Below are 25,495 nucleotides of genomic sequence, written 5' to 3' on the forward strand. Positions count from 1 at the left end.
CACGATGGGTTACATGACGATCTTTCAATATCAGTTGGCGCAGAGCATCAATTGTATCCGGAACAACAAATTATTTTGGATGACTTAACGGTTGAACTCACTATACTATCGATAAACACCGGTCCTTAACAGAAATACATCGCCAAAATTGAATTAAGTTCATCGAAAATTGTAAAAAATAATGTTCACGATTTAATTCCATTTTTGTGGACGAGATGAATCTTTTAAATTGCTGAATACGTATAACCTCAAAAATGTGAATCTATACGATAGAGCTGTCAATTGGCAGATTGCAACACTAAGGTTGCCCAATCCCGAAATATAAAAGCCAACCCCCGTAAAACGATTTTGTTTTATTGTTGAACCCTACGAGTGTGGTCCAAGAAGTACTTAGGCTCAACGGGAGTTTCCGTGGTGCAATGGTTATTAGCATTGCCTTGCAATTTTCTTGATTTCTAAGTTCATATGTGTAAATTAAACGAAATAAACAGAATAATTAAAAAATCTCATCATAATTTAAAATAAAGTTAAATTGGCATTTTCAATCGCTTTTTTGTGAGTGCACTTATGTATATGCTTTGATCCACTGTATGTTGTATAAAGTTTGTTAGTGACCTTGTAGGGGAGTTTCGGCACGTAAAGCGACACACGTCAATGTAAACTCAAATGTATATATTTTTTATTTATTTTTTTTACATAGAAAAATTCATAATGTCTACACATGAGTTTAATTGTCAATGTGCCATTCAAATTTCTAAATTAAAAAAAAAAAAACACAGGCACACATTATTACTATCTAATTAAATTAAAATTCGTAAAGAGTACCCAAGATACCGTTAAGCCCTTACATTAATATTATAAATTGTATCCATGTTGTCTCAATATAGTGTTAAGTGTATAGAGGTGTGGGTACTTTGTTGATTAGTCTCTCTCAGCGTCTTTTATGCTCTCACCCACGCCTTTCACCATAGAACAACATTTGTTTACTTGGCAAAGCTAGACATAATTCTCAATCTCTCTGCTAGACAAGTTGTCAACTATCCATAAAAGTTGTAGTGAGAGATGAGCATACAAACAAAAACAAAGTCAAGACATGACTGGCTGTAGGCCACCACATTCATTATTGTCGACAACTAAAACAATTAGTTTTGTTACACGTTTAATGTTGATTTAAAAAAAAAAAAAACAAATGTTTACAGAGAATAGTATTGCTCACTTACTTTGAAATGTCATCATCATAATCTTCAACTGCTGGAGAAGCTTCATGTTGTACATTTATTTCTAAGGATTTTGTTTCGCCTAATAGTAGTTTATTGGCTGAAACGGATGCGGATGAGAAATTTCTTGTGGAATTTGAAGAGTTAACATTTCCCACACCATCTGTCGTCGTAGTCTTGGACGATGATGTCTGTAGTGCTTCGTGGTTGTTGTTATCATTGGCGGCGATGACTTCGTCTGATTGGTCTACAACATCGCTGGAACGTAATGAAACGTAATCAGCTGGTGAAGGCAAAACACGTAATTTTCTGCGACAATTTGACATTTTGCTGATTTAAGATATTATGTTTTTATTATTATTGCTGTAATTATTTTCACTTTCTTTTTTTTTTTTCTTTGTATTGAACACTTTCTATAAAGCTTTAGGTGATTGCTTATCAATCAATTTATACACTATTTAATTATTCGATTAATTTATTTATTTATTATTTAAATTATTTCATTGAAATTGTTGTTATACTTCACTTTATGCTGTAGTTGCTCTAAATTTTACATTGGTGAAATTTTTCTGCCTTAAAACATTTGATTAAATATATTTTGTTAGATTTTTTCACTACAATGCACAACACGACTTCCGCCACCCGTCACTTTACCATTTCGTCTCTGTCGAAAGCGCCGCAAACACTGAACTCACTGGTTTGCTAAGGCCACGTTAAGACGTTATGTCGTTATTTTCTTCCAATATACTACTTAGCTGTTTTTGGAGAGACACAAGTTGTAAAGAGAGTTTGAGAACAGAGAACACTATTGTGGCAGGGTGTTTCGGAAATATATAAAACCTGCATGCTTTAACCGTTATATTGGGGTTTACAAAAAATGCTTTGGTGGACATAATCCTCCAAAAATACAATATGTTTTTATTATAGAAACATATTGTATTTCTGTACTACTTTATCTTCCAATGTCCTTGCTTCGCTTTGTGATAGGATTTGGAATTACGCTATTTCAACAGGGTGTATTTTAAATTATTATTTCTGATTAACCCTCATTTCCGGTTATTAAAAGAATATAATAATTCGACAAGAAAGGGTGAACCAACCCTAAAGTGGCATGTAAATTTCACATAAAATAAACCAACAATTTCTTTCTTTATATTTTTTATAATTTCTAATAAAAGATTCCTATATGTGTTAAGCTGAGTACTATGTTCAGTTTTCAAGCTGGAAACCAGCTTGTTTTCACGGTTACTTTTTTAAATTAATTAAACAATAAAAATAAAATGGTTCACAATCAATTCCTTAGATCTTTTCCTTTCATTATTTCACAAGACTTTATAAAAATATAATCGTCTTCATATAGATTTTTGTACTTTTAATTTAGTGTTTTGGTGAAAAATACGAACATAGTACTCACCTTTAGGGGTGGTACTAAATTGGGTTTTAGTGATGAAAATCTACAGACACACACAGTCAATATAACTAACCTAGGACAAGTAATAAAGAAACAGGTTTGTCTTGCTTCTTGAAACTTACCAACTGGTTGAGGAAATAACCAAATTTATACTTCATTCATTTTAACACTCCACAAAATTGAAATTTTCCATTTAATTATTTTAAAAACGTTTCCGTCTTCATAAGGTACACACAAAAAAATTTCACGAAAAATTTTCCAATTAAAATTTTAATTGAGTTTAAACAAATATTCAATTAAAAATTTAATTGATTCAACAAATTTTTTAATTGAAACAAAAATCAATCACAAAAATAATAGTATCAATTAATTTTTTAATTGGATCAATTAACTTTTTAATTGACCTTCAATTAATGTTTTAATTGATACTATCATTTCTGTGATTGAAGACATTTCAATTAAAAATTAATTGGATCAATTAATTTCGTGATTGAATCAGAAAAAAAAATTTTTGTGTGTATAGATTATACTTCATTTGATACAAATGGAAAGTGTAACACTCATAGGAAGTGCCCGGACTCCGGAGACCAAATAAGTTTCATAATTTATGGACCCTGACGTGTTTAACATACGATCAAGGGTTTTTTGTGAGCGTGATTTTACGAAATTTTATTCACGACATTAACGAACTGATTTTATTTCCCACTCACAAACATATTTGATATAGTTCCATTCACGCATATTCACGAGAGTTGCTTTGGATTTTGTTCACGACTCGCGTGTTTAACGGGTGTCACGCCCACACCTGATATAGATTGTGTAATGGTTGTAATTTTGAAAGCAAGGAAAATTAAATGAACTTGAGCCGAAATCTATTGCGTGGTTAACGAATACTCTGAGGACGGCAGGAACACATTCCTTTGATGTATTTTTGTCTTTGCATATTGTAATCTCCTGCCCAGCTGAGATTCCAGGTTTTGCCGTTAGAATACCAGCTGTATCAGAAAGGTGTATTGTGGCATCTCAACAAGTAATAGGCTTGTTTACCAGATATTGCACGCGGTAGGCAGGCTGAATGTGTATAGCTTAATCAAACTCACTTTTTTACACCTCCACGAAATTTCGGCTAGTTTTCGTATGGATGCGTAGCACCATTTAACGCTACAAGAACATCGTTACTAATGTTACCAACAGCACTTACTGCATATAGTCACTCCCTCGTCACATAGAGAGAAAACTCACTGTAGGTATCATGAAGAATAACATCCCAGATGATGTTCACGGTAGCTCATCATTGACGGATGAGGAAGTCGCAAAGGATGAAGGGTATTTTGCCTCAGAACAGAGTTGTCATATATGGGGATTTTTCCCTAAAGGTGAGTATTAAGATCGAGTTTAGTTGCTAAAATAAAAAATAAATCAGTAAAAACAAAGTATAAAATTGTGCCTTTTTGATGGAAATATTACAACTTGATGGGGATTATTAAAGAAAAGTAATCGTGAAAAAGTGAGGATTTTAGCGGCTAAAGGTAAGTACTATGTTCGCTTTTCGCGTTGAAATTTTCGCGGTTATTTTACTCAATTGATGTGCAATTTCTTGTTCCTCTAGATTTCGGCAAGACTTTACAGGAATATGTCTGCTTTCATTTATAATTTTGATTATTTCAGGAAAAGTAATCGCGAAAATGAAGTGATTTTCAACTCGAAAACAGAATATAGTACACACCTTAAAGTCGAACTTAATACCCACCTTAAACTGGGGATTTGTTTTCGTCGTTGATGACATTTTTTTTTTACTTTGGGGATCAATTTTAATACTATCAATCAGATAGTATTAAAATTGCGGTATATTCCTATATTCGAAATCGCATACAAATTTAAATTTTGGCGACATAGTTCTCTTTAGGTGAGTACTATGTTCGTATTCTTCACCAAAACACTAAATTAAAAGTACAAAAATCTCTATGAAGACGATTATATTTATAAAAAGTCTTGCGAAATATTGAATGGAAAAGATCTAAGGAATTGATTGTGAACTATTTTGTATTTATAATTTAATTAAATTAAAAAAGTAACCGTGAAAATAAGCGGGTTTTCAGCTTGAAAACTGAACATAGTACTCAGCTTTTGATAATAGAAGTTCCAATACAAATTGAAATTACGAGGGCGGTTCAGAAACTTCTTAGCCTATCAATGAAAGAGAATAGTTCGTTTTTCAAAAATATTTTTATTTTTCAATATAATCTCCTGAAACTTCAATACACTTAGTCCAACGCTTTTCTAGCAATTCTATCCCTTGATTAAAATAGTTTTCCTCAAGGTCTTCAAAATAGTGGTTTACAACTGTAATTGTATCTTCATTTGAGGTAAAACGCTTGCCAGCAAGGATTTTTTTTAGATTTTAGATAAAAGTCACTAGGATCTAAATCAGGAGAATAAGGTGGGTGGTCAAGCAACTCGTACTTTAATTCGTTGATTTTAGCCATTGTTAAAACACTCTTGTGCGCTGGTGCGTTGTCTTGATGAAAAATATATTTTTTTTGTGTTGTAAGCCAGGGGCTAATCACGGCATTCGATATCGAATTCATAATCGTATCGAAAAAATTGTCGATTAAATTAAATTAAAAGTTTGGATCACGGCATTCGATCGAAATTTGATGCAATTTCTCTAGCATTGCCAACAGCAAAAAACGAAGCAGAACAAAATGAAATGACAAAATTAAGTTAGTGGCACAATATAGAATGAAGATTTCAAAGTAAAAAGAAAATTGTATTGCATTATATCTTGTGGACCCATATCTCCTCCGAATTCCTTCCTAATTGGAGGATGAGATAGATATAAAATAATTCGGCGACAAATAAGGAATAAAAGTGCGCATTGTTATTGGTGTAGGTACATGGGTTTGAAATTGTATGTACTGTTAGGAAGTCACCTTTGGAGGCTCAATGGACGATTTCGGCTGACGAAGGAGGCGTTCAAATGCAAATAATTTTTGGTGGCACTTTAACTTATTGGAGTTGTATTAGCCCTAAATATTCAAAATATGTTCATTATATTTAAATTTACTACAAATTACCAACAATTCGAACTAAAACTCAATGGACGATTTTGGCTGACGAAGGAGGCGTTCAAATGGAAAATACTTTTTGGTGGCACGCCAACGTCAATTATATCGCTTTACAATTGTCTGCCGTCTTAAAACTTTTTGCCAGTGGAAGCCTTCATCATTCACTATTCTTACAAGGTGGTCCAGAAGCGTTATGTTGTCACTGAATGGTACGGTAATTGGTTGATCACAATCTCTTGGATATCGATCTAGCATGTGCACTTTATATATGGTTCTTTGCCAAGATAGGATGCTCGCTACCGAACTCGACTATGACCAATTTTTGTTTAACTTATTGGAGTTGTATTAGTCCTAAATATTCAAAATATGTTCATTATATTTAAATTTACTACAAATTACCAACAATTCGAACTAAAACTAATATATTTTACTATTCCTATATTGCGAAAACAATGTAAAAAACAAGTGAAAAATGTTTTACGATTGCAATTTACGAATCGAAAAAATTGTCGATCAAAAAAACTCGATATCGACTCCCGTGATCCGAAAAATTTAGATTTCGATCAAAAGTTCTCGATATCGAATGCCGTGATTAGCCCCCAGGACGTTTTTCTCGAATTTGTACATTTAATTGATCCAAAAGGTTGCAATAGTACTCTGAATGTATTGTTTTACCCTTTTGCAGATAGTCAATCAATAAAATACCTTTGAAGTCCGAAAAAGCCGTTGCCATAACCTTACCAGCCGATTGATTTTTTTTTGCCTTCTTTGGGGCACTTCCTCCAGCTTCAGTCCATTGTTTGGATTATTCTTTTGTCTCTGGAGTATAGTGGTGGATCCATGTCTCATCAACAGTTATGGAACGACGCTTAAAATCCATTTTATTTCGCTTAAAACGATCCAAACAAGCTTGAGAAATGTTCATTCTTATGCGTTTTTGATCGACTGTTAACAAATGCGGCACCCATCTTGCAGAAAGCTTTTTCATCTGTAGTCCTTCATGCAAACTTAAAGAGACTCGATCATTTGAGATGCCCATGATATTAGCAATTTCACGCACTTTTATTCGTCGATCATTTAACCCTCTAATGCCCGATCCCGCCTTTAGGCGGTCTTCGATAAATCACAACAAAATTGGGTAAAATAAAAAGAAAACTTAGTTAAAACTGTTCAAGAGGCTTGGCAGCATGTACTGAATTTTACTGTATAAATTTTTCTTGTTTGGTTTTCTTGCTTTTGTGTCGCTAACATTGAATATTTAATCAGCTGGCAAAAAAATTGGGGCATTAGAGGGTTAATACCATATCATGCACTTTGGCTACAATTTCTATTGTTGTTGCTGTTTTTGGATGTCCACTACGTGGTTCATCTTCAATGCTTGTACGACCACGTTTAAATTCAGCAACCCAATTTTTTACTGTTGCATATGAAAGAGCACTTTCACTTAACACATTCACCATATCATTATGAATTTCTTGTCCCGATAAAACTTTTTTATGTAAATATTTAATGACAGCACGCTTTTCTAATTTTTCCATTGTAAAAAAATTGCGGATGCGTCTTTTTTGAACACCTGTTTCTATATGAAGCAGTTGCCAGATCGAAACAAAATGTAACATGTGTTCATAACAGAGATGGAAGTTTCCAAAACACTTAACTTTTTTCTGCTTATACCGCGCTTTTTGTGCTAGGCTAAGAAGTTTCCGAACTGGGGGCTAATCACGGCATTCGATATCGAGAACTTTTGATCGAAATCTAAATTTTTCGGATCACGGGAGTCGATATCGAGTTTTTTTGATCGACAATTTTTTCGATTGGTAAATTGCAATCGTAAAATATTTTTCACATGTTTTTTACATTGTTTACGCCATATAGGAATAGTAAATATATTAGTTTTAGTTCGAATTGTTGCTAGTTTGTAGTAAATTTACATATAATGAACATATTTTTAATATTTAGGACCAATGCAATTCCAATAAAAGTTAAACAAAAATTGGTCATAGTAGTGTTCGCAGCGAGCATTCTAGCTTGGCAAAGAACCATATATAAAGCGCACATGCTAGATCGATATTCAAGAGATTGTGATCGACCAAATACCGTACCATTCCGTGACAATATAACGCTTCTGGACCACCTTGTAAGAATAGTGAATTATGAAGGCTCCCACTCGCAAAAAGTTTTAAGACGGCAGACAATTGTAAAGTGATAAAATTGACGTTGACATGCCACCAAAAATTATTTTCCATTTGAACGCCTCCTTCGTCAGCCGAAATCGTCCATTGAGCCTACAAAAGGTGACTTTCTAACAGTGCACACCATTTCAAACCGATGTACTTACACCAATAACAATGTGCACTTTTATTCCTTATTTGTCGCCGAATTATTTTATATTCATCTCATCCTCCAATTAGGAAGGAATTTGGAGGAATGTAAAAAGAGATATGGGTCCATAAGATATAATGCAATACAATTTACTTTTTACTTTGAAACCTCCAAAAACATGTTTTTTTCTAAATTCTATTTTGTGACGCTAACTTATGGCGTTTTCTTTTCTTATGAAAAATGCGCACTTTTTTGCATTTTGGCCGGAAAATGTACTTTTTAGGTTCTTTTCTAAAAAAACAGGCAAAAGTGCGAAAAGGCTTCGAATTCTGTTGTGAAAATAGTGCCACGCATAGAGGCAAATTACGGGCATTTTCAGCACTGCCAACAAACGAGAGTGCTGCGATTGCCCTGTTTCCTTCTTTGAATTCTTTTCTGCCCGCTGAAATGATAGCATTTTTTTAGGTTACTGGTAACATTTTAAAAATGCGCATTCTGTACAGACAAAATGACGGCAAAGCACTTTTTTCAGAAAAGAAAACACCATTAGTTTTGTCATTTCATTTTGCTCTGCTTCGTTTTTTGCTGTTGGCAACGCTTGAGAAATTGCATCAAATTTCGATCGAATGCCGTGATCCAAACTTTTAATCGTATCGACAATTTTTTCGATACGATTATGAATTCGATATCGAATGCCGTGATTAGCCCCCTGCCCTCGTATGTCCAATAGTATCTCCATTTTTTTTATTTGGAAGAAAACTAAATTCTTGCGATTTGCAATTCCAAATATCGGAATATGTCAGATTGTTGTAGAAAGTATAATAGCGACGTACTATACATAAGACATACACGCCAATCTCTTTTTCCAAGGGCAATTTTTGAGCGTCAGTATAGCGGGTTAAAATTTCGAATTTTAACTTTTTGTAGTTTTATTATATGGAGTCTTGAAAATATTGCATTATGCGAATTTGTAATGGCATAAACTTACAAACTTTTGGAAGATTCCTGATTAAAGCTGACAATTTTCGGCCACCTGACAGACTTGTTGAAATCCTTACCAATTAAGGAATTAGATAATATTAGATTGTTTTTGTTTGTTTCTATAATAAAATACATATACATTAAATATTTACATCAAATATTCTTTGAGAAATTTTCATGGAGAACTATTTTTAGGTTGTGGATTTTTTGGAGATATACTTTCGAACATTAGGGGATATATCTTGAAAAAATCTTACAGCCGTGGCTCAAACTGCCAGAAGAGCTGTCGATCTTACCTGTACCTCCGGTTCTGGCATAGTAATGCCTAATGTTTGAAGATCCCTAACCCAACTTATAGAAATAAACCCGAGGTTTTTTCTATAAGTAACAATGAAAGAAACATGGGAACATAATTTTATTCAGAAGTGCGATTTGACTACACGCGATAAACAAGCTCTGAAAACTAAGCAACTGCGATATATTATCGAACCATAAATTTTCATAATGATACTGGTAGCGTTGCTAAATTTTATGGTGGTGCTCCAAATCCAAGCCATAGTGACAATCAAATGGCAAAAATGCCCTGAACATATTTTACAAAATGTGTCCAAGCTCTGAAAGGCTCAGCCGAATCGCCATATAAAAGTATGTAAACCAATGGATAAAAACGAGTGAGTGATCCGCCTTCATTTCGTAAAATGCCAATCCGATTCGTTTTTTTATTTAAGCCATTACAGAGAGCATGCCAAGAATTAAAAAAAACGTCATCAGGGAGAAGGTGAAAAACTAGCTTACATTTGTATAGTTGCAGCTCGTTTTATGACCCAATCAGAATAATAGTCAAAGGCTAAATGTGGTCATACCGAGCAAAACTGAACATATCAATAAAAATAAATCAGTGTAAAATAATTTAATTGAAAAATCGATCGATAAAATCGAATTTTCCTGATAACTGGAATTTATGGACCCCGGTACGTATGAATTGTAATAACAATAATACGCCAATCAATACTCAATGCTTAACATGTATACAAGTGATGACAATTAGTTTCCAAAAAGTCCATACGTTATTTGTGATATTTTTAATATTTTTTGTTTTTTTTTTATTACAATTAATACAATACTCCGAGATAAAATAAAACTGTCGATGCTTTTTGTTTTAAAAGGAAAAATTACATAAATTGAAAATAATTAAATTCAACAAAAAATGAATAAAGCTGATGTAAGAAAAAAGGTGATTTTATCGCTAACGCTATAATCATCATATCATCAACGTCTCCATAAATGTGGAATTGACACAAATGTTTTGATATTTGTTTTTTGTTTTGTTTTTAATTAGATTAATAGATAAATGATTAAAAGATAAAACAATGTATTTATTTATTGTTTTAACTCAATCTCAAAATTTTTATTATTATTATTATTACTCTTTTATTTATTCCTTTTAAACGAGCAAATGAGTGAATTGAAAGAGCTCTTCGTCACGCGCACTTTCTTATATAATTCTTTTTATTTTTTTTTTTAGTTTTTTTTACTTTTTATGTTTTGTTGTTTCTTTGTGTGTGTGTATGTGTTTCGTCGTCTATATTTTCTTTTATTAATATATATTTATTTATGTATATGCAATATATATAATGTTTGTATGTATATAGTGTGTATGTATGATTTTTTTCCATTTTTAATATATGTATAATCTTTTATATATATACGTATGTGTACTGTCGTCAGACGGGCAGGACAAAAAAGTTAGGAAGAAAGAGAGACACAGAGTGGAAGAGCCAATCAATCGATTCACTCATCTGAAGTTTAAAATAAACAAACAAATTAAAAGTTCGAAGAAACATACATCATTATATATTATTATTATTAATATTAATATTATTTTTTTGTTTTTTCTTTATGTTCGATTAATGTATATAGTTAAAAACTACTTGAGAAATCTTCTATATGGTTGTTGTTGTTGGTTTTGTTTTTGTTGTTGTTGTTGAAAGCTGGAAAGTAATAGTGGTGGTCGCGGGAGTATGGTAAGAGTGGGAAGATTAGAGGGAGGAGGTGGTGGTGGTTTTAAACTATTAGGCCTTATCTAGTCATCCACAATCGAACACACATATTTGGAAATTAATTCAAAATCATCACGGCCACCAGAGGGACGTGTTTGAGAATTTAGGCTTTGTTGCTGTTGTTGTTGCTGTTGGGCTTGGGCTGATGAACGCCAACCTTGTTGCTGATTGGCATTGGCATTCGATGAATTATTGGCTGCAACATTGGTATTATTTGTGGCAACATTTGCGGTATTTTGTGTATTTGAATTCGGATGAGAATTGTGATTCGATGGCTGATTACCATTTTGACCGGAATTATTGATACCACCACCGCCACCGCCGCCGCCACCACCACCACTGTTATTAACCGTATTGGCGTTTGAGGAATTATTTGACGAAGTATTTGATTGAGGATTAACGTTACCACCCGCTGTCGACGGATTTTGTGAACCTGAGGCATTGTTAACGTTACTGACGACATTATTGGCATTTGTATTTGAGCTGCCTCCTCCACCACCCGGGTTATTCATACCACCACCCGCATTATTATGGCTTGAGTTTTGTCCCTGTTGTGCATGCTGTTGTGTGGCAGTAGCATTGGCATTTTGCTGGGGCAAATGGGTTAATATTGAATGGACTTCGTTTTCGCTAGGCGATTCTGCAATAATCGTAGTGTTGCCCAAAAAGCAATTGTTCAAGGTCATTTGTGCTTTACTGGCTTCCTCTCGTGTGGCATATTTGCATAGGGCTATACCTTGATTTAGATACAGATGGAAATTTTGCAAAGGACCATGCTGCATACACAAAGTACGTAATGTTGAGCTATCAATCTGCAAAAGCATATTTTTTAAGATGGGAGAGAAAAAATATTAAAAAAAGGTTAGTAAATGTATGATTATTTCCCTGGTATACAAAGTGGCAATCCAAAATTAATTAAGATTTTTTTGTTTAAATTTTATTTCTATAGAAAATGTTGTCAAAATTTTATTTCTGTAGAAAATTTTGCCAAAATTTTATTTTGTCAAAATTTTATTTCTATAGAAAATTTTTTTCAAAATTTTATTTCTATAGAAAATTTTGTCAAAATTTTATTTCTATCAAAAATTTTTCCAAAAATTTATTGCCATAGAAAATTTTGTGAAAATTTTATTTCTATAGGAAATTTTGTCAAAATGTTGTTTCTATAGAAAATTTTGCCTAATTTTATTTTTATAGAAAATTTTGTCAAATTTAATTTCTATAGGAAATTTTGTCAAAATTTTATTTCTATAGGAAATTTTGTCAAAATTTTATTTCTATAAGAAATTTTGTCAACATTTTATTTCTATAGAAAATTTGGTAAACATTTTATTTCTGTAGAAAATTTTGTTAAAATTTTATTTCTATAGAAAGTTTTGGTAAAATTTTATTTCCATAGAAAATTTTGTCAAAATTTTATTTCCAATGAAATTTTGTCAAAATTTAATTTCTGTAGAATATTTTGTCAAAATTTTATTTCTATAGAAAATTTGGTCAAAATTTCATTTCTATAGGAAATTTTGTCAAAATTTTATTTCCATAGGAAATTTTGTCAAAATTGTATTTCTATAGGAAATTTTGTCAAACTTTTATTTCTATAGGAAATTTTGTCAAAATTTTATTTCTATAGGAAATTTTGTCAAAATTTTATTTCTATAGAAAATTTTGTCAAAATTTTATTTCTGTAGAATATTTTGTAAAATTTTTATTTCTATAGAAAATTTTGTCAAAATTTTATTTCTAAGAAATTTTGTCAAAATTTTATTTTTATAGAAAATTTTGTCAAAATTTTATTTTTATAGAAAATTTTGTCAAAATTTTATTTCTGTAGAATATTTTGTAAAATTTTTATTTCTATAGAAAATTTTGTCAAAATTTTATTTCTAAGAAATTTTGTCAAAATTTTATTTCTATAGAAAATTTTGTCAAAATTTTATTTCTATAGGAAATTTTGTCAAAATTTTATATCTATAGGAAATTTTGTCAAAATTTTATTTCTATAGAAAATTTTGTCAAAATTTTATTTCTATAGAAAATTTTGTCAAAATTTTATTTCTATAGGAAATTTTGTCAAAATTTTGTTTCTATAGAAAATTTTGCCTAATTTTATTTTTATAGAAAATTTTGTCAAAATTTTATTTCTATAGAAAATTTTGTCAAAATTTAATTTCTATAGAAAATTTGGTAAAAATTTTATTTCTATAGGAAATTTTGTCAAAATTGTATTTCTATAAGAAATTTAGTAAAAATTTTATTTCTATAGGAAATTTTGTCAAAATTTTATTTCTGTAGAATTTTTTGTAAAATTTTTATTTCTATAGAAATTTTTGTCAAAATTTTATTTCTATCGAAAATTTTGTCCAAATTTTATTTCTATCGAAAAATTTGACAAAATTTTATTTCTATCGAAAATTTTGACAAAATTTTGTTTCTATAGAAAATTTTGTAAAATATATATTTCTATAGAAAATTTTGTGATTTTTTATAGAAAATTGTGTCAAAATTGTATTTCTATAGAAAATTGTGTCAAAATTGTATTTCTATAGAAAATTGTATCAAAATTTTATTTCAAAGAATGGCTTAAAAAATAGGTTCCTTGGTACATTTCAACGCTCAATGGCCTCCAAATTTTCGGATCTCAATCCGTTGGACTTTTGCAGCTGGACCATTTTGGAGAGTGAGGTTGGCAATAAAAATACCAACGTTTCAATCATGTCACTACAGCGCTTCGCCGGGAGTGGGTCATATTGTCACCTATTTGAAGGAACGATATAAAGGAAATATTTGATCTGATGGGGTGGAACGAAAAAGGCAGATCATTTTTGAGGAGACAACTGCCAAAGCTTACGTGTTTTTAGTAGTGACAGTGATGGCAAATATTAAAGGGGTAAGAATCAATTTTATTTGACCATCCTGTCGGCTTTTATATTACGTTGTCGATAAATACAAATCACTATGGTGAACGATTTAGCCCAAGCAAGACTACTAACTACATAAGTTTTCGAACCGAAATGAATATAACAATATTCGACTATATAATATGGATGTTAATGGATTTTATATAAAAAGTGCCCACTTTTAAAAATGTCTTTTTGATTTGACAATCAAATCAATCTAGTTGAGACCACTCTAATTATATGATTGCCACTCGTATACTTACTTAGATTTCCAACTTACCTGCGCAGTTAAATTTTTAAGTAATAACCAATTTGAGTTCCAATTCGAATTTGTTCCCGACCAACCACCTGTTGTTCGACTATTTCCACCCGTTAACCAGCCTCCAGCATTACCTGGATTACCCACATTTGGCATTCCAACACCAGATTTGTTCGAGCCCAAGCCTGGCGGTGGTCCACGTGATGCCTTATTCATTGATGACCATATTTCTTGTTGGGTTGTATCAGACCAACTTCAAAAGGGAATTTGAAGAGAAATGTTATTTTAAAAATAAATAAAATAAAAGTGGAAACATTTTGATATACAAAAAAAAAATAAAAATTATTTTTACCTTTGGAAATTTTGATTATTATTTGGGGGATTAAAGCTCCATGTCGATGACGTCGTTAGACCTAACGTGGGTAAATCAGTCGGTGAATTTTTGCTCGTTGCATTGGCAAAAATATCAGCATCTTTTGGCGTTGCATTTATAGCCAATGGAGATCTAGCTACACTGCCAGGCGTTATACTTGGGTCATCTTCAATGCTTTTTATCTGCGAACCCTTAAATTAGATAACGTATACATACAAATTCTCTACAAACTAGAAAATGGAATCAATTTCGTGTCTGGCGAGTCTCATTTTAACAAAAATGTAGTAGGAGGATTAATTGCATTGCTTTCAAAGACAACATGGATGTTTGGTTTTTTTTGTTACAGATCTCCACTAAAAAACGATTTTTTAGACAAAATATTATTTGGACATAACAAGGTTCGATCTGTATAGGAGGAAATATTTGGAAACAAAATATATACGATATATGATTTAAATACCAATTGTAGTAGCTGTTAAAATTGGAGTAGTATGCTTGTGTACAAAGGATTATTATTAATAGTAGTAAAAAATAAATTGGATTTGGTTGCGGTTTGTGAAGTGAATGTTTGTTTTGACATTTGAATTCCATTTCCCGGTTTTGATACAAAATGTTTACCTTCCAGGGCTTTCCAGGTTCAAACTCCTGTACTAAATCGGTGTACGCAGTTGCAGCTGAAGGATGTCCAACTGACCAGTCTTTATTCTCACTATCATTTGTGTGGTCTGGCCAGCCATCGTTTATATTGCGCCCAGTTGACCATGTCCTATAAGAAGAATTCTATAAATTTGTGGAATTATTTTAAAAAATTATTTTTTTTCCTTACCCATCACTTTGCAGACCCAAAGGTCCCATATTAGTTGCATTTGTTGTCGTTAAACCACCGCTACCCTGTTTGGTAGCGCCAGGTGCGCGAGAGAAATCTGTACTATCCGTTGTCATATCTTTATCTAATACTGGAAGCTTCCATTGGTTCAATCTAGACTGTTGATTCGGTGCGCCCTGATAACCAGCAGACTGTAAAAATATAAAAGAATCCATTAAATTTGGGTTATGTTTGCACAAGCAGATATATAATATTTGACAAAAGGCATTATAGTGTTACGGTCTGGTCACATTGGACAAATATTTTACAGAAATAAATAAAGAATTCGTCGCCACAGTCAAACCAGCAAACATAGGAGTACTTTCCAAAAACGTTAGCCAGATATTTCAAAAGTGTTCCAGGAAAAAGTCTGACACTCATTTTGGGCAAATATTTGCCTAGTGTGACCATACCCTTAGACTAGTAGACTTGCGAAGTCTCATTTTAAAGGGTCTATATTTTAACATATAAAGAGCCATTTTTTAGCTATTATCGTTTTGATGATGCCACTGGCTTAAACAGCAAGTATGTGCTCTGTTAAGAAAGTTCAAAAATTGTGTTCTATAGGTTCGTAAATCAGCAGAATTGTCGATTTTGGAGTGAAGATCAGCCAGAAGCATTGCAAAAGCTACCAAAAATGGGCTCGTGGCATCATTGGACCGTACTTCTACAAAAATGATGCGACGTAACTGTGAATAGTGAGCACTACCGTGAGATGATACGAGGCTTGTCTTCTTTATTGCGGGATTAGACGACCATAGTGTTGCAATCTGCAAATTAATAGATCTAAAGTAATGCTTGGCAACTTTGAGGTTATACATATTCAGAAGGTTTTGACAAATGGGCGCTTTTTGTGTTCTTTACAGCAACTTAAAAGATTCATCTCGCCAAAAAAAATTGAATTAGCACGTAAACATTTTTGTACGATTATTTTATACAACTTTCAATGTGGATTAACTCGACAACAGTGTATGGAGAAACTTAATTAAATTTTAGGCAATGGAACTCCGTCAAGGACCAGTGTTTATCGAATTCAACCGAGGTCGTAGTTCACTCCAAGACGAATTTCATGAATCAGTTGTTGTCCCGGAAAGCATTGATGGTGTACGCCAACTGATATTGGACGATCGTCATGTCACCTATCATCATGAGATTCAGGCAATCTTATGTTAGGTATTAGTGGGACGAGCATACATTCAATATTGACTGAACATATAAACTCATAAAAAAATTGGTCGCGTTGGATTCCACACAATTTGACAATCGCTAAAAAAAAGGATCGTGTCAATTGGTAGCAAAAACAAAATGCTCCAAAAATACGATTGCGGTGCTTCGAAACAGGTCTATGACATCGTAACAGGTAATAAATCGTGGATTTATGCTTATGGGCCCGAAAGTAAACAGCAGTCGGCTGTTGTTCAAGATGAGTCAAACCCAACAGAAGTAGAAGTAGAAAACCGCGACATGTCGCAATCGTACCGCTAGAAAAAAGCAGAACAGTCAAGACGGATCACTCTCACCACGACATTGCGAGCTCTCACAAGTCGGCTCAAACAACTGAATTGTTGAGCACTCAAAACATTGATTAAATGGGTCTTCTGCCGTATTGTCCTGACATCTTCCTATTCCCGTACGTTAAAAGTGAAATGCGAAGTCAACCTTTTTTCGACACCTGAAGAAGCGGTTGATGCGTTCAGAATGCATGTTTTGGAGATACTTCAATCAGAGAAAAATCCAAAACAAAAAAATTGATAAGGTGGGGATTAGGGTTTTTTCCGGGAACGGGATCCGGGAATTCCCGGAAAATTTTTATTTTTTCGCTTTCAGAGAAAAATCCAAAAAAAAAATTGATGAGGTGGCGATCCTTTTCTTGGTAGACGTGGAATTTTTCATAAAATATGTGAAAGTATTGTTCAAAATGTCTATACACAGAAAAAAATTTCACGAAATTTTTTCCAATTAAAGTCTTGAGTTTTAAAAAATTTAATTAATTCAACAAATTTTTTAATTGAAAAAATTAACTGTATCAATTAATTTTTATACCCTCCACCATAGGATGGGGGTATATTAACTTTGTCATTCCGTTTGTAACACATCGAAATATTGCTCTAAGACCCCATAAAGTATATATATTCTGGGTCGTGGTGAAATTCTGAGTCGATCTGAGCAAGTCCGTCCGTCCGTCTGTTGAAATCACGCTAACATCCGAACGAAACAAGCTATCGACTTGAAACTTGGCACAAGTAGTTGTCATTGATGTAGGTCGGATGGTATTGCAAATGGGCCATATATCGGTCCACTTTTACGTATAGCCCCCATATAAACGGACCCCAAATTTGGCTTTCAGACCCTGTAAGAGAAGCAAATTTCATCCGATCCGGCTGAAATTTGGTATATGGTGTTAGTATATGGTCTCTAACAACCATGCAAAAATTGGTCCACATCGTTCCATAATTATATATATATCCCCCGATTTGGCTTTCGGAGCCTCTAAGAGAAACAAATTTCATCCGATCCGGCTGAAATTTGGTACATGGTGTTCGTGTATGGTCTCTAACAACCATGCAAAAATTAGTCGACATCGGTCCATAATTATATATAGCCCCCATATAAACCGATCCTCCGATTTGGCTTTCGGAGCTTCTAAGAGAAACAAATTTCATCCAATCCGGATGAAATTTGGTACATGGTGTTGGTATATGGTCTCTAACAACCATGCAAAAACTGGTCCACATCGGTCCATAATTATATATAGCCCCCATATAAACCGATCCCCAGATTTGGCTTGCGGAGCCTCTAAGAGAAGCAAATTTCATCCGATCCGGCTGAAATTTGGTACATGGTGTTAGTATATGGTCTCTAACAACCATGCAAAAATAGGTCCACATCGGTCCATAATTATATATAGCCCCCATATAAACCGATCCCCAGATTTGACCTCCGGAGCCTCGTGGAAGAGCAAAATTCATCCGATTCGGTTGAAATTTTGTACGTGGTTGTAGTATTTGATATTTAACAACCATGCCAAAAGTGGTTCATATCAGTCCATAATCATATATAGCCCCCATATAAACCGATCCCGAGATTTGGTTTTGGAGCCACTTGGAGGAGCAAATTTCATCCGCGTCAGTTGAAATTTGGTACATTGTGCTAGTATATGGCCGTTAACAACCATGCCTAACTAGGTCCATATCGGTCTATAGTTATATATAGCCCTCAGATAAATAGATCCCCAATCACACAAAAATTGGTCTATATCAAGTTCATAATTGTATATAGCCCACATATAAGCGACCCCCATATTTCAATTCTGGCCCTCTACGTACCGTGAAAATGTCCATATCGATTCGTAATTATTTGTAGACTTACCTATACATACCTTTTTTGTCTAATATATACCACGTATGGACTAACTCACAATTTAGAAAACGATGTTAAGAAGTTTTAAGATACCACAACCCAATTAATTCGATTGTGGATGACAGTCTTTCGTAGAAGTATCTACGCAATCCATGGTGGATGGTACATAAGATTCGGCCTGGCCGAACTTACGGCCGTATATACTTGTTTATTTTACTTTCAATTAATTTTTTAGTTGATACTATAATTTTTTTGTGTGATTGAAGACACTTCAATTAAAAACTTAATTGGATCAATTCATTTCGTATTTGAATCAGAAAAAAATTTGTAATACATAAATATAGAAATCAGAAAAATAAAAAAGATTCTTGAGTTGAGTTTTGCCAATGAAATCCGAAATTCTAAAATTCACAACTGAACAACTAATGCGACTTCAATTCAGCGGATGCCTTAAATGGTGACTTCCAAACTAGTTCATATATTTTTTTTCACTACTTTCGATTTTTCACTACTTTTTTTTCGCCGAGTGGCATTATAGTCCAAATTAGTACATGTTGAGAGACTTCATCTTTATTTTCAAATTTTAGTAAAAAATATTTTGCATTACTTACCTTGTTTAAGTTCATTTCTGAGAAATTTCCCTGTAAAGCTGTCATGGAATCATGGCTTCTTAAATATTCGTTATTTGTATTATTGATATGCGCTGCAGCCGGATGTGGATTCGGTTGTAAAGCTTGCTGTTGTTTAATGTATATTGCTTGTTGTGCATTTATTTGGTTTTGTAGGTTTTGTATTTGTTGCTTATATTTGGCAATGGTAAGCAGAGTACTACCATTATTTCCACTACGTGCTAACGATTGCTGGGCCCCTTGAAGATGCTACAATAAAAAAATAGAATACGAAATACGAAAAATATATTTTCATGATCATTGTGTTTTTAGGAATAAAAATTTTCAAAATCGCAAAATTGGAAATCTAAAAAATAGATTGATCCATTTCTTAATGTTTTATTATTGTTTAAAATCGACTAATCCCCTTTTATAGTGACCAAAATCGACTAATCGAACTTGAACGGAAAAACCGAAAAGAATTCCAATTGAAATTGAAAGAAGAATGTGATGTTGAGATCTTTCTATGCTTCAAATTTACCAAAAAGACGAAAGTCGCGACTCCAAAAATCGACTTTTTAACCATTGTGCACTCCTTGGTTCAATTTGACCCAAATTTGATTTTAAAACGTAATTTTTATTGCTTTAGTTTTTGGATATTTATCTGAACCTTTTATTAATCCATTACAGGGACAAAATTGTATGTTTTTAGAAGATAATAATAAAAATAAAATATTTCCATAATCCACTATATTTAAAAACACGATTAACACGCAATTATCCAAGGAGTGTACAAGGCTTAAAGTTATTAAATTTCGAAAAGAAGAAAAAATAATTTTTCCAAGTTTGTAAACAGTCGGAAATTTGAAAAGTCAATTAGTTAAAAATTAAAAAAAAAAATGAAACAATTGTAGTCGAAAAAGTCAACCTTTTTAATTCTCATTACAATCGCAAAAGTTTTTCTCACCTTAATATTGCTAAGTAATTGATTAAGGAGTAAAAGTGTGGTGGGAGCCAATGGCTGATTCAATATTTGGCTGGACAAGTAGCCACTATGTACGGCCAGTTGGATTTGTTGTACCAACATTCTTAGCTGCTGAGTTGATGGCTGATTCGTACTGTTCGAAACGGCAGCTGCCGCAGCATTCACTGCAGCCACATTCGAGCCCTGCCCAAAGGCTACAGCAGGATTAACAGTTGGTGGCCCAGCGGCACCGACATTATGTGGACCTTGATTAAGGTACTTTTGCACTTGTAAAGGTTGCATTGCATTGAGGGCATTTAGTTGGGGATTATTACCGCCAGCGCCGACGGAACCTCCACCCATTGAGTTTAAGAGATTGTTCTGCAAGAGAAAGAAAAATTTAAAATTAATTATTGAAATTATGTATCTGGTTCACATCATCATGACCTACCGGAGGGAATGACATCGCAGGTTGTGTAGCAGCTGCTGCATAACGACCAGGAAATGCGCCACCACCAGCAGTTGCAGCTGAGTTATGGTCCGCATAGGAACCGAGAGTATCATCGTGACGTCGCCAATTATCCATGCCGCCACCTAATCCACTAATCATAGACCTTAACATTTCGGTCGCTTCATCTAAATTCATATTGGCAGAAATAAGAGCTCGTTCAACGTCTTCCTTCTTGAAGCCGGCCTCCACTAGCAGTCGATATTGTTTACTTTGCTTTATTAAGTCTGTATTAATACCACCGAGATTAACGCCAGCATTGCCAAGCTTCTGCTGCTGTTGAGCTTTACTCATAATTGAATTGTGGGCAGCAGCGGCTGCTGACCAGTCATTGGGATTTAATTCGTTGCCATCGTTTGCACCGGAGGGGCCAGATCCACCAGCACTGCCCCAGCCACCTGCAGCATTGGAATTAGGTATTTTGGCTTGATTTGGTTTGTTCCAAGCAGATGCATTAGGTGGTTCGTTCCATGAGTTCCCTGTTTGTCCCATTCCGCCAATTTGATTGGACTTGTCATCACCCCAATTGCCTGCGCCTGTCCCACTAACTCCGGATCCAGATCCACCAACTACGTTGTGATTTTCTACATCTCCCCATCCGCCAGTGTTACGGTTGCCGCCTACGCCAGCTGAGGAGACATTTGGAGGACCAGTAGGATGAGACCACATGCCGTTATCTGGTTTATGAGGACCACCAACACCACCGGGGCCGCCAATACCAGAAACCAATCTTGCGCCAGGAGGACCCACTGCTCCTACACCCATTGTATTATTCGGATTACCTGGAGCACCAAGACCGCCGCCTCCAGCTCCTCCACCGCCAGCTCCACCTAAACCGGAAACTATACTTGCATTAGGGGCATTTTGTACACCAAGGGCATTGCGCATTAAATGATTGCGTGGATTAAGCGGATCGGAAACATCTTTCCAGTGGGAACCACCTCCTCCAATTCCAACTCCACCGGGTACTCGAGATTGCTGACCCCATAGAGAGGTACCGTCATCATAATTAGGTATGTTGCGTCGTTGCGGAGGTGGCGATGGTTCTTCCCAACCCGAACCTCCTCCAGGGGGCTTTGGTGCCATAGAACCAACCATATCCTTTGCTCCACCCACCACCGACTGCGGTGGACCACCCCATTGAGAGCCTACAACATTGCCGCCTGCATTCAAACCACCAACAGTGCTAGGTCCTGCCAGACTGTTGGCATTTGGCACGCCACCCACAGTGCCGGCGCCACCAACATTCGGCCCACCAACTCCCATTTTGTTGAGACCAGGCATTTGATGTTGAGCGATGGGATGATGTTGACCCCACATTTCGGATGTACCATTAAGACGTCCCGAAATGCCACGTGGATCACCACGTATGGGATCACGAGGATCAATCATGCGCATATCTCGCGGATCTCCAGCCGATCCAGCACGCATTGGATCACGCGGATCAACCGAACGAATATCTAATGGTCCACCAGCTCCCATAGGTCCACCACGAGGATCACCCCATCCATTGCCAGCTCCACCAGCACCTCCAGGGGTACCAGGCACATTGACGCCAACAGCATTCGAAGCACCTAAAGGAAGCGAGAAAAAAAAGACATTAATTAAAGATATGTAAATGATGATTGGGGTGGGCAAGAAATGTTTTATAGTTTCGAAATTACCTCCAGGTGTAACACCAGAGATAGCACCAGGAGCTGCCACATTTGACTGTACACCAGCTCCAGATACACCAACACCTACACCACCTTGACCCCATTGAGGGCCATTGGACGGACCGGCGCCACCCGTACCGGCCGCTACTCCGGTAACTCCAACCACAGCTCCAGTCGATCCGGCCGGTCCACCCGTCCAAACGTTACTGGTATCATTGCAATCATCATCTTCACCCCAGGTACCACCCAAATTTGTGGATGGCGTATGGCCCCAGGGCGTTTTCTGTACAGGTTGTTGCGATGGCTGTCCACCATTTCGCAAATTGGATTCCCACAAATCGGTGCCATTATTTACGGTCGGTTTCCACATGGGCGATCCCGAGGGATCTTTATTTGTGGGCTCCGGCGAGCTTGGCACTTCCCAGTTCGTATCCTGATTGACATGCTGGCAACCCCATCCATCCTGAGAAAAAAGAGCTTCACGCATTGTGTGCAATTGCTCTAATTGATTTTTTGCTGCTGCAGCCGAAGTACCGCCACCTACTAAGCCGGCAATGTGATCGGCATTAGCATGACCACTAGTATTACTGATGATGGTGTTATTACTGTAATTACTGAATGAATAGTTTTCCAATCGTTGTTGTTGGCTGCTTGTTAGCTCTATTGCTGTCGCTGCTGCCTCTGCTGCTGCTGCCGCCGCTGCTATGGCCGCTGCTGCTGCTGGGCTGCTGCTACTATTACTGGCGTTTGGGATACAGTTATTATTATTGTTGTTGATGCTGCTGCTGCTCTTGTTACTAATATTACAGTTAATTACTGATGCTGCCTCTAACTGGTTCAGTTTGATCAAATTGTTCAAAGATTTATTGGAGAATGATTGTGCTGCTATTTTGTTAATGCTGCTTTTATTCTTGTTGCCTTAGTATTGTTCTTGAGATTTGCATTAGCTTTACAACTTTTGCTTTGATCGTCCTGCAAATAAAGAGACGGAGAATAAAAAAACTAAATATTATTTAATTAATCGATTTGAAATGGTCTCGATTGACAAAACATCCTAAAGTATGACAATGGACAAAAATATCTCTCTAGGCTTTTAAAAATTATATTTCAAAAGCACATCCATTGTGATTTGATTCCACAAAAACTTCGTATTTCATCTCATAAAAATGAGATCCAACTTGATATTGATTCCTTAATAAACTTGTTCAAAATAAGGAGTAACTACCCTGCCCCAGCTTTTCTAAATACGATTTTGTCCCATTAGCTACCGTCCATAGACTGTTTATGTAATTGGGTCTTTAGCATAATTTTAATTCGTTTAGTTTAGTTTGATCAAATCAAATCGAAAATTAAAATTTTAATTCAATTTTTCAATTTAGTCAATTAAAAATTTAATTGATTCAACAAATTTTATAATCAAAACAAACATCAATCATTTTTTTAATGGATCAATTAATTTTTTAATTGACTTTGGTGATTGATAATATCATTTTAGTTATTGAAGAAATTTCAATTAAAAAAATAACTGGATCAATAATTTCCTGATTGAATCAGAAAATTTTTTTTTGTGTGTAATTGATCCAATTAATTTTTTAATGGGAGAAGACTTCAATTAAATAAAAATATAATTGATTCAATTAAAAAATTTCATTGATGATGATTGCAAGACTTAGATAATTTTTATACCCTCCACCATAGGATGGGGGTATATTAACTTTGTCATTCCGTTTGTAACACATCGAAATATTGCTCTAAGACCCCATAAAATATATATATTCTGGGTCGTGGTGAAATTCTGAGTCGATCTAAGCATGTCCGTCTGTTGAAATCACGCTAACTTCCGAACGAAACAAGCTATCGACTTGAAACTTGGCACAAGTAGTTGTTATTGATATAGGTCGGATGGTATTGCAAATGGGCCATATCGATCCACTTTTACGTGGTATATGGTCTCTAACAACCATGCAAAAATTGGTCGATATCGGTCCATAATTATATATAGCCCCATATATACCGATTCCCAGATTTGGCTTGTGGAGCCTCTAACAGAAGCATATTTCATCCGATCCGGCTGAAATTTGGTACATGGTGTTGGTATATGGTCTCTAACAACCATGCAAAAATTTGTCTACATCGGTCCATAATTATATATAGCCCCCATATAAACCGATCCCCAGATTTGGCTTCCGAAGCCTCAAAGAGAAGCAAATTTCATCCGATCTTGCTGAAATTTGGTACATGGTGTTGGTATATGGTCTCTACGAACCATGCAAAAATTGGTTCACATCGGTTCATTATTATATATAGCTCCCATATAAACCGTTCTCCAGATTTGAACTCTTGGAAGAGCAAAATTCATCCGATCCGGTTCACATTTGGAACGTGGTGTTAGTATATGGCCGCTAACAACCATACCAAAATTGGTCCATAACGGTCTATAGTTATATATAGCCGATCTCCAATCACACAGTAATTGGTCCATAAAATTTTATTTATATAGAATATTTTTTCAAAATTTTATTTCTATAGAAAATTTTGTCATAATTTTATTTCTATAGAAAATTTTGTTAAAATTTTATTTCTATAGAAAATTTTGTCAAAATTTTATGTCTATAGAAAATTTTGTCAAGCTGAATTATATACGTATTTGATCGATCTTTTTTGATTTAATATATATGGACTTACATACAATTTAGAAGACTGTGTTACGATTTTTTAAGATACCTTCCCATCGGCAAGCGTTACCGTAACTTAAGTAATTCGATTGTGGATGGCAGTGTTTAGAAGAAGTTTCTACGCAGTCCATGGTGGAGGGTACATAAGCTTCGGCCTGGCCGAACTTACGGCCGTATATACTTGTTTTAATTAAAAACTTAACTACTCCACTCTACTCTACTCTACTCTACTCTACTCTACTCTACTCTACTCTACTCTACTCTACTCTACT

At 34.7% G+C, this 25,495-nt stretch overlaps 2 protein-coding genes and 1 long non-coding RNA gene across 4 annotated transcripts in view; all 3 read right to left on the bottom strand.

Moving 5' to 3' along the window:
• Mekk1 (mitogen-activated protein kinase kinase kinase 4) overlaps positions 1-1,888 on the bottom strand; it is a 67,418-nt gene extending 65,530 nt beyond the window's left edge. Inside the window, exon 1 of the mRNA XM_075292887.1 lies at positions 1,221-1,888. Coding sequence (XP_075149002.1) covers positions 1,221-1,543 — 323 coding nt within the window. The 5' untranslated portion in view covers positions 1,544-1,888. The remainder of the gene's footprint in view (positions 1-1,220) is intronic.
• A 5,697-nt stretch (positions 1,889-7,585) lies between these two features.
• On the bottom strand, positions 7,586-8,725 carry LOC142222647 (uncharacterized). Its single transcript, XR_012718335.1, has 2 exons — positions 8,035-8,725; positions 7,586-7,981 (listed from the first exon to the last, which is right to left on the bottom strand). It is a non-coding gene; the product is annotated as an uncharacterized LOC142222647 (long non-coding RNA).
• Positions 8,726-10,374: 1,649 nt separating this feature from the next.
• On the bottom strand, positions 10,375-23,465 carry gw (trinucleotide repeat containing adaptor protein gawky). 2 transcript variants are annotated; one of them, XM_075292892.1, is made up of 9 exons: positions 22,558-23,465; positions 20,837-22,467; positions 20,389-20,766; positions 19,425-19,691; positions 15,415-15,605; positions 15,207-15,354; positions 14,568-14,779; positions 14,237-14,468; positions 10,375-11,871 (listed from the first exon to the last, which is right to left on the bottom strand). In XM_075292892.1, the coding sequence occupies exons 1-9, from the start codon at positions 23,033-23,035 to the stop codon at positions 11,083-11,085; spliced, it is 4,326 nt and encodes a 1,441-aa protein (XP_075149007.1). In that variant the 5' UTR covers positions 23,036-23,465; the 3' UTR covers positions 10,375-11,082. The 2 variants fall into 2 exon arrangements, with proteins under 2 accessions (XP_075149007.1, XP_075149006.1); XM_075292891.1 differs by having other exon boundaries at positions 14,568-14,770; positions 22,558-23,175.
• Between the last annotated feature and the right edge of the window lie 2,030 nt (positions 23,466-25,495).

This window comes from Haematobia irritans, chromosome 1 (genome assembly GCF_050003625.1).
Source record: "Haematobia irritans isolate KBUSLIRL chromosome 1, ASM5000362v1, whole genome shotgun sequence".
NCBI classification, from domain to species: Eukaryota; Metazoa; Arthropoda; class Insecta; order Diptera; family Muscidae; genus Haematobia; species Haematobia irritans.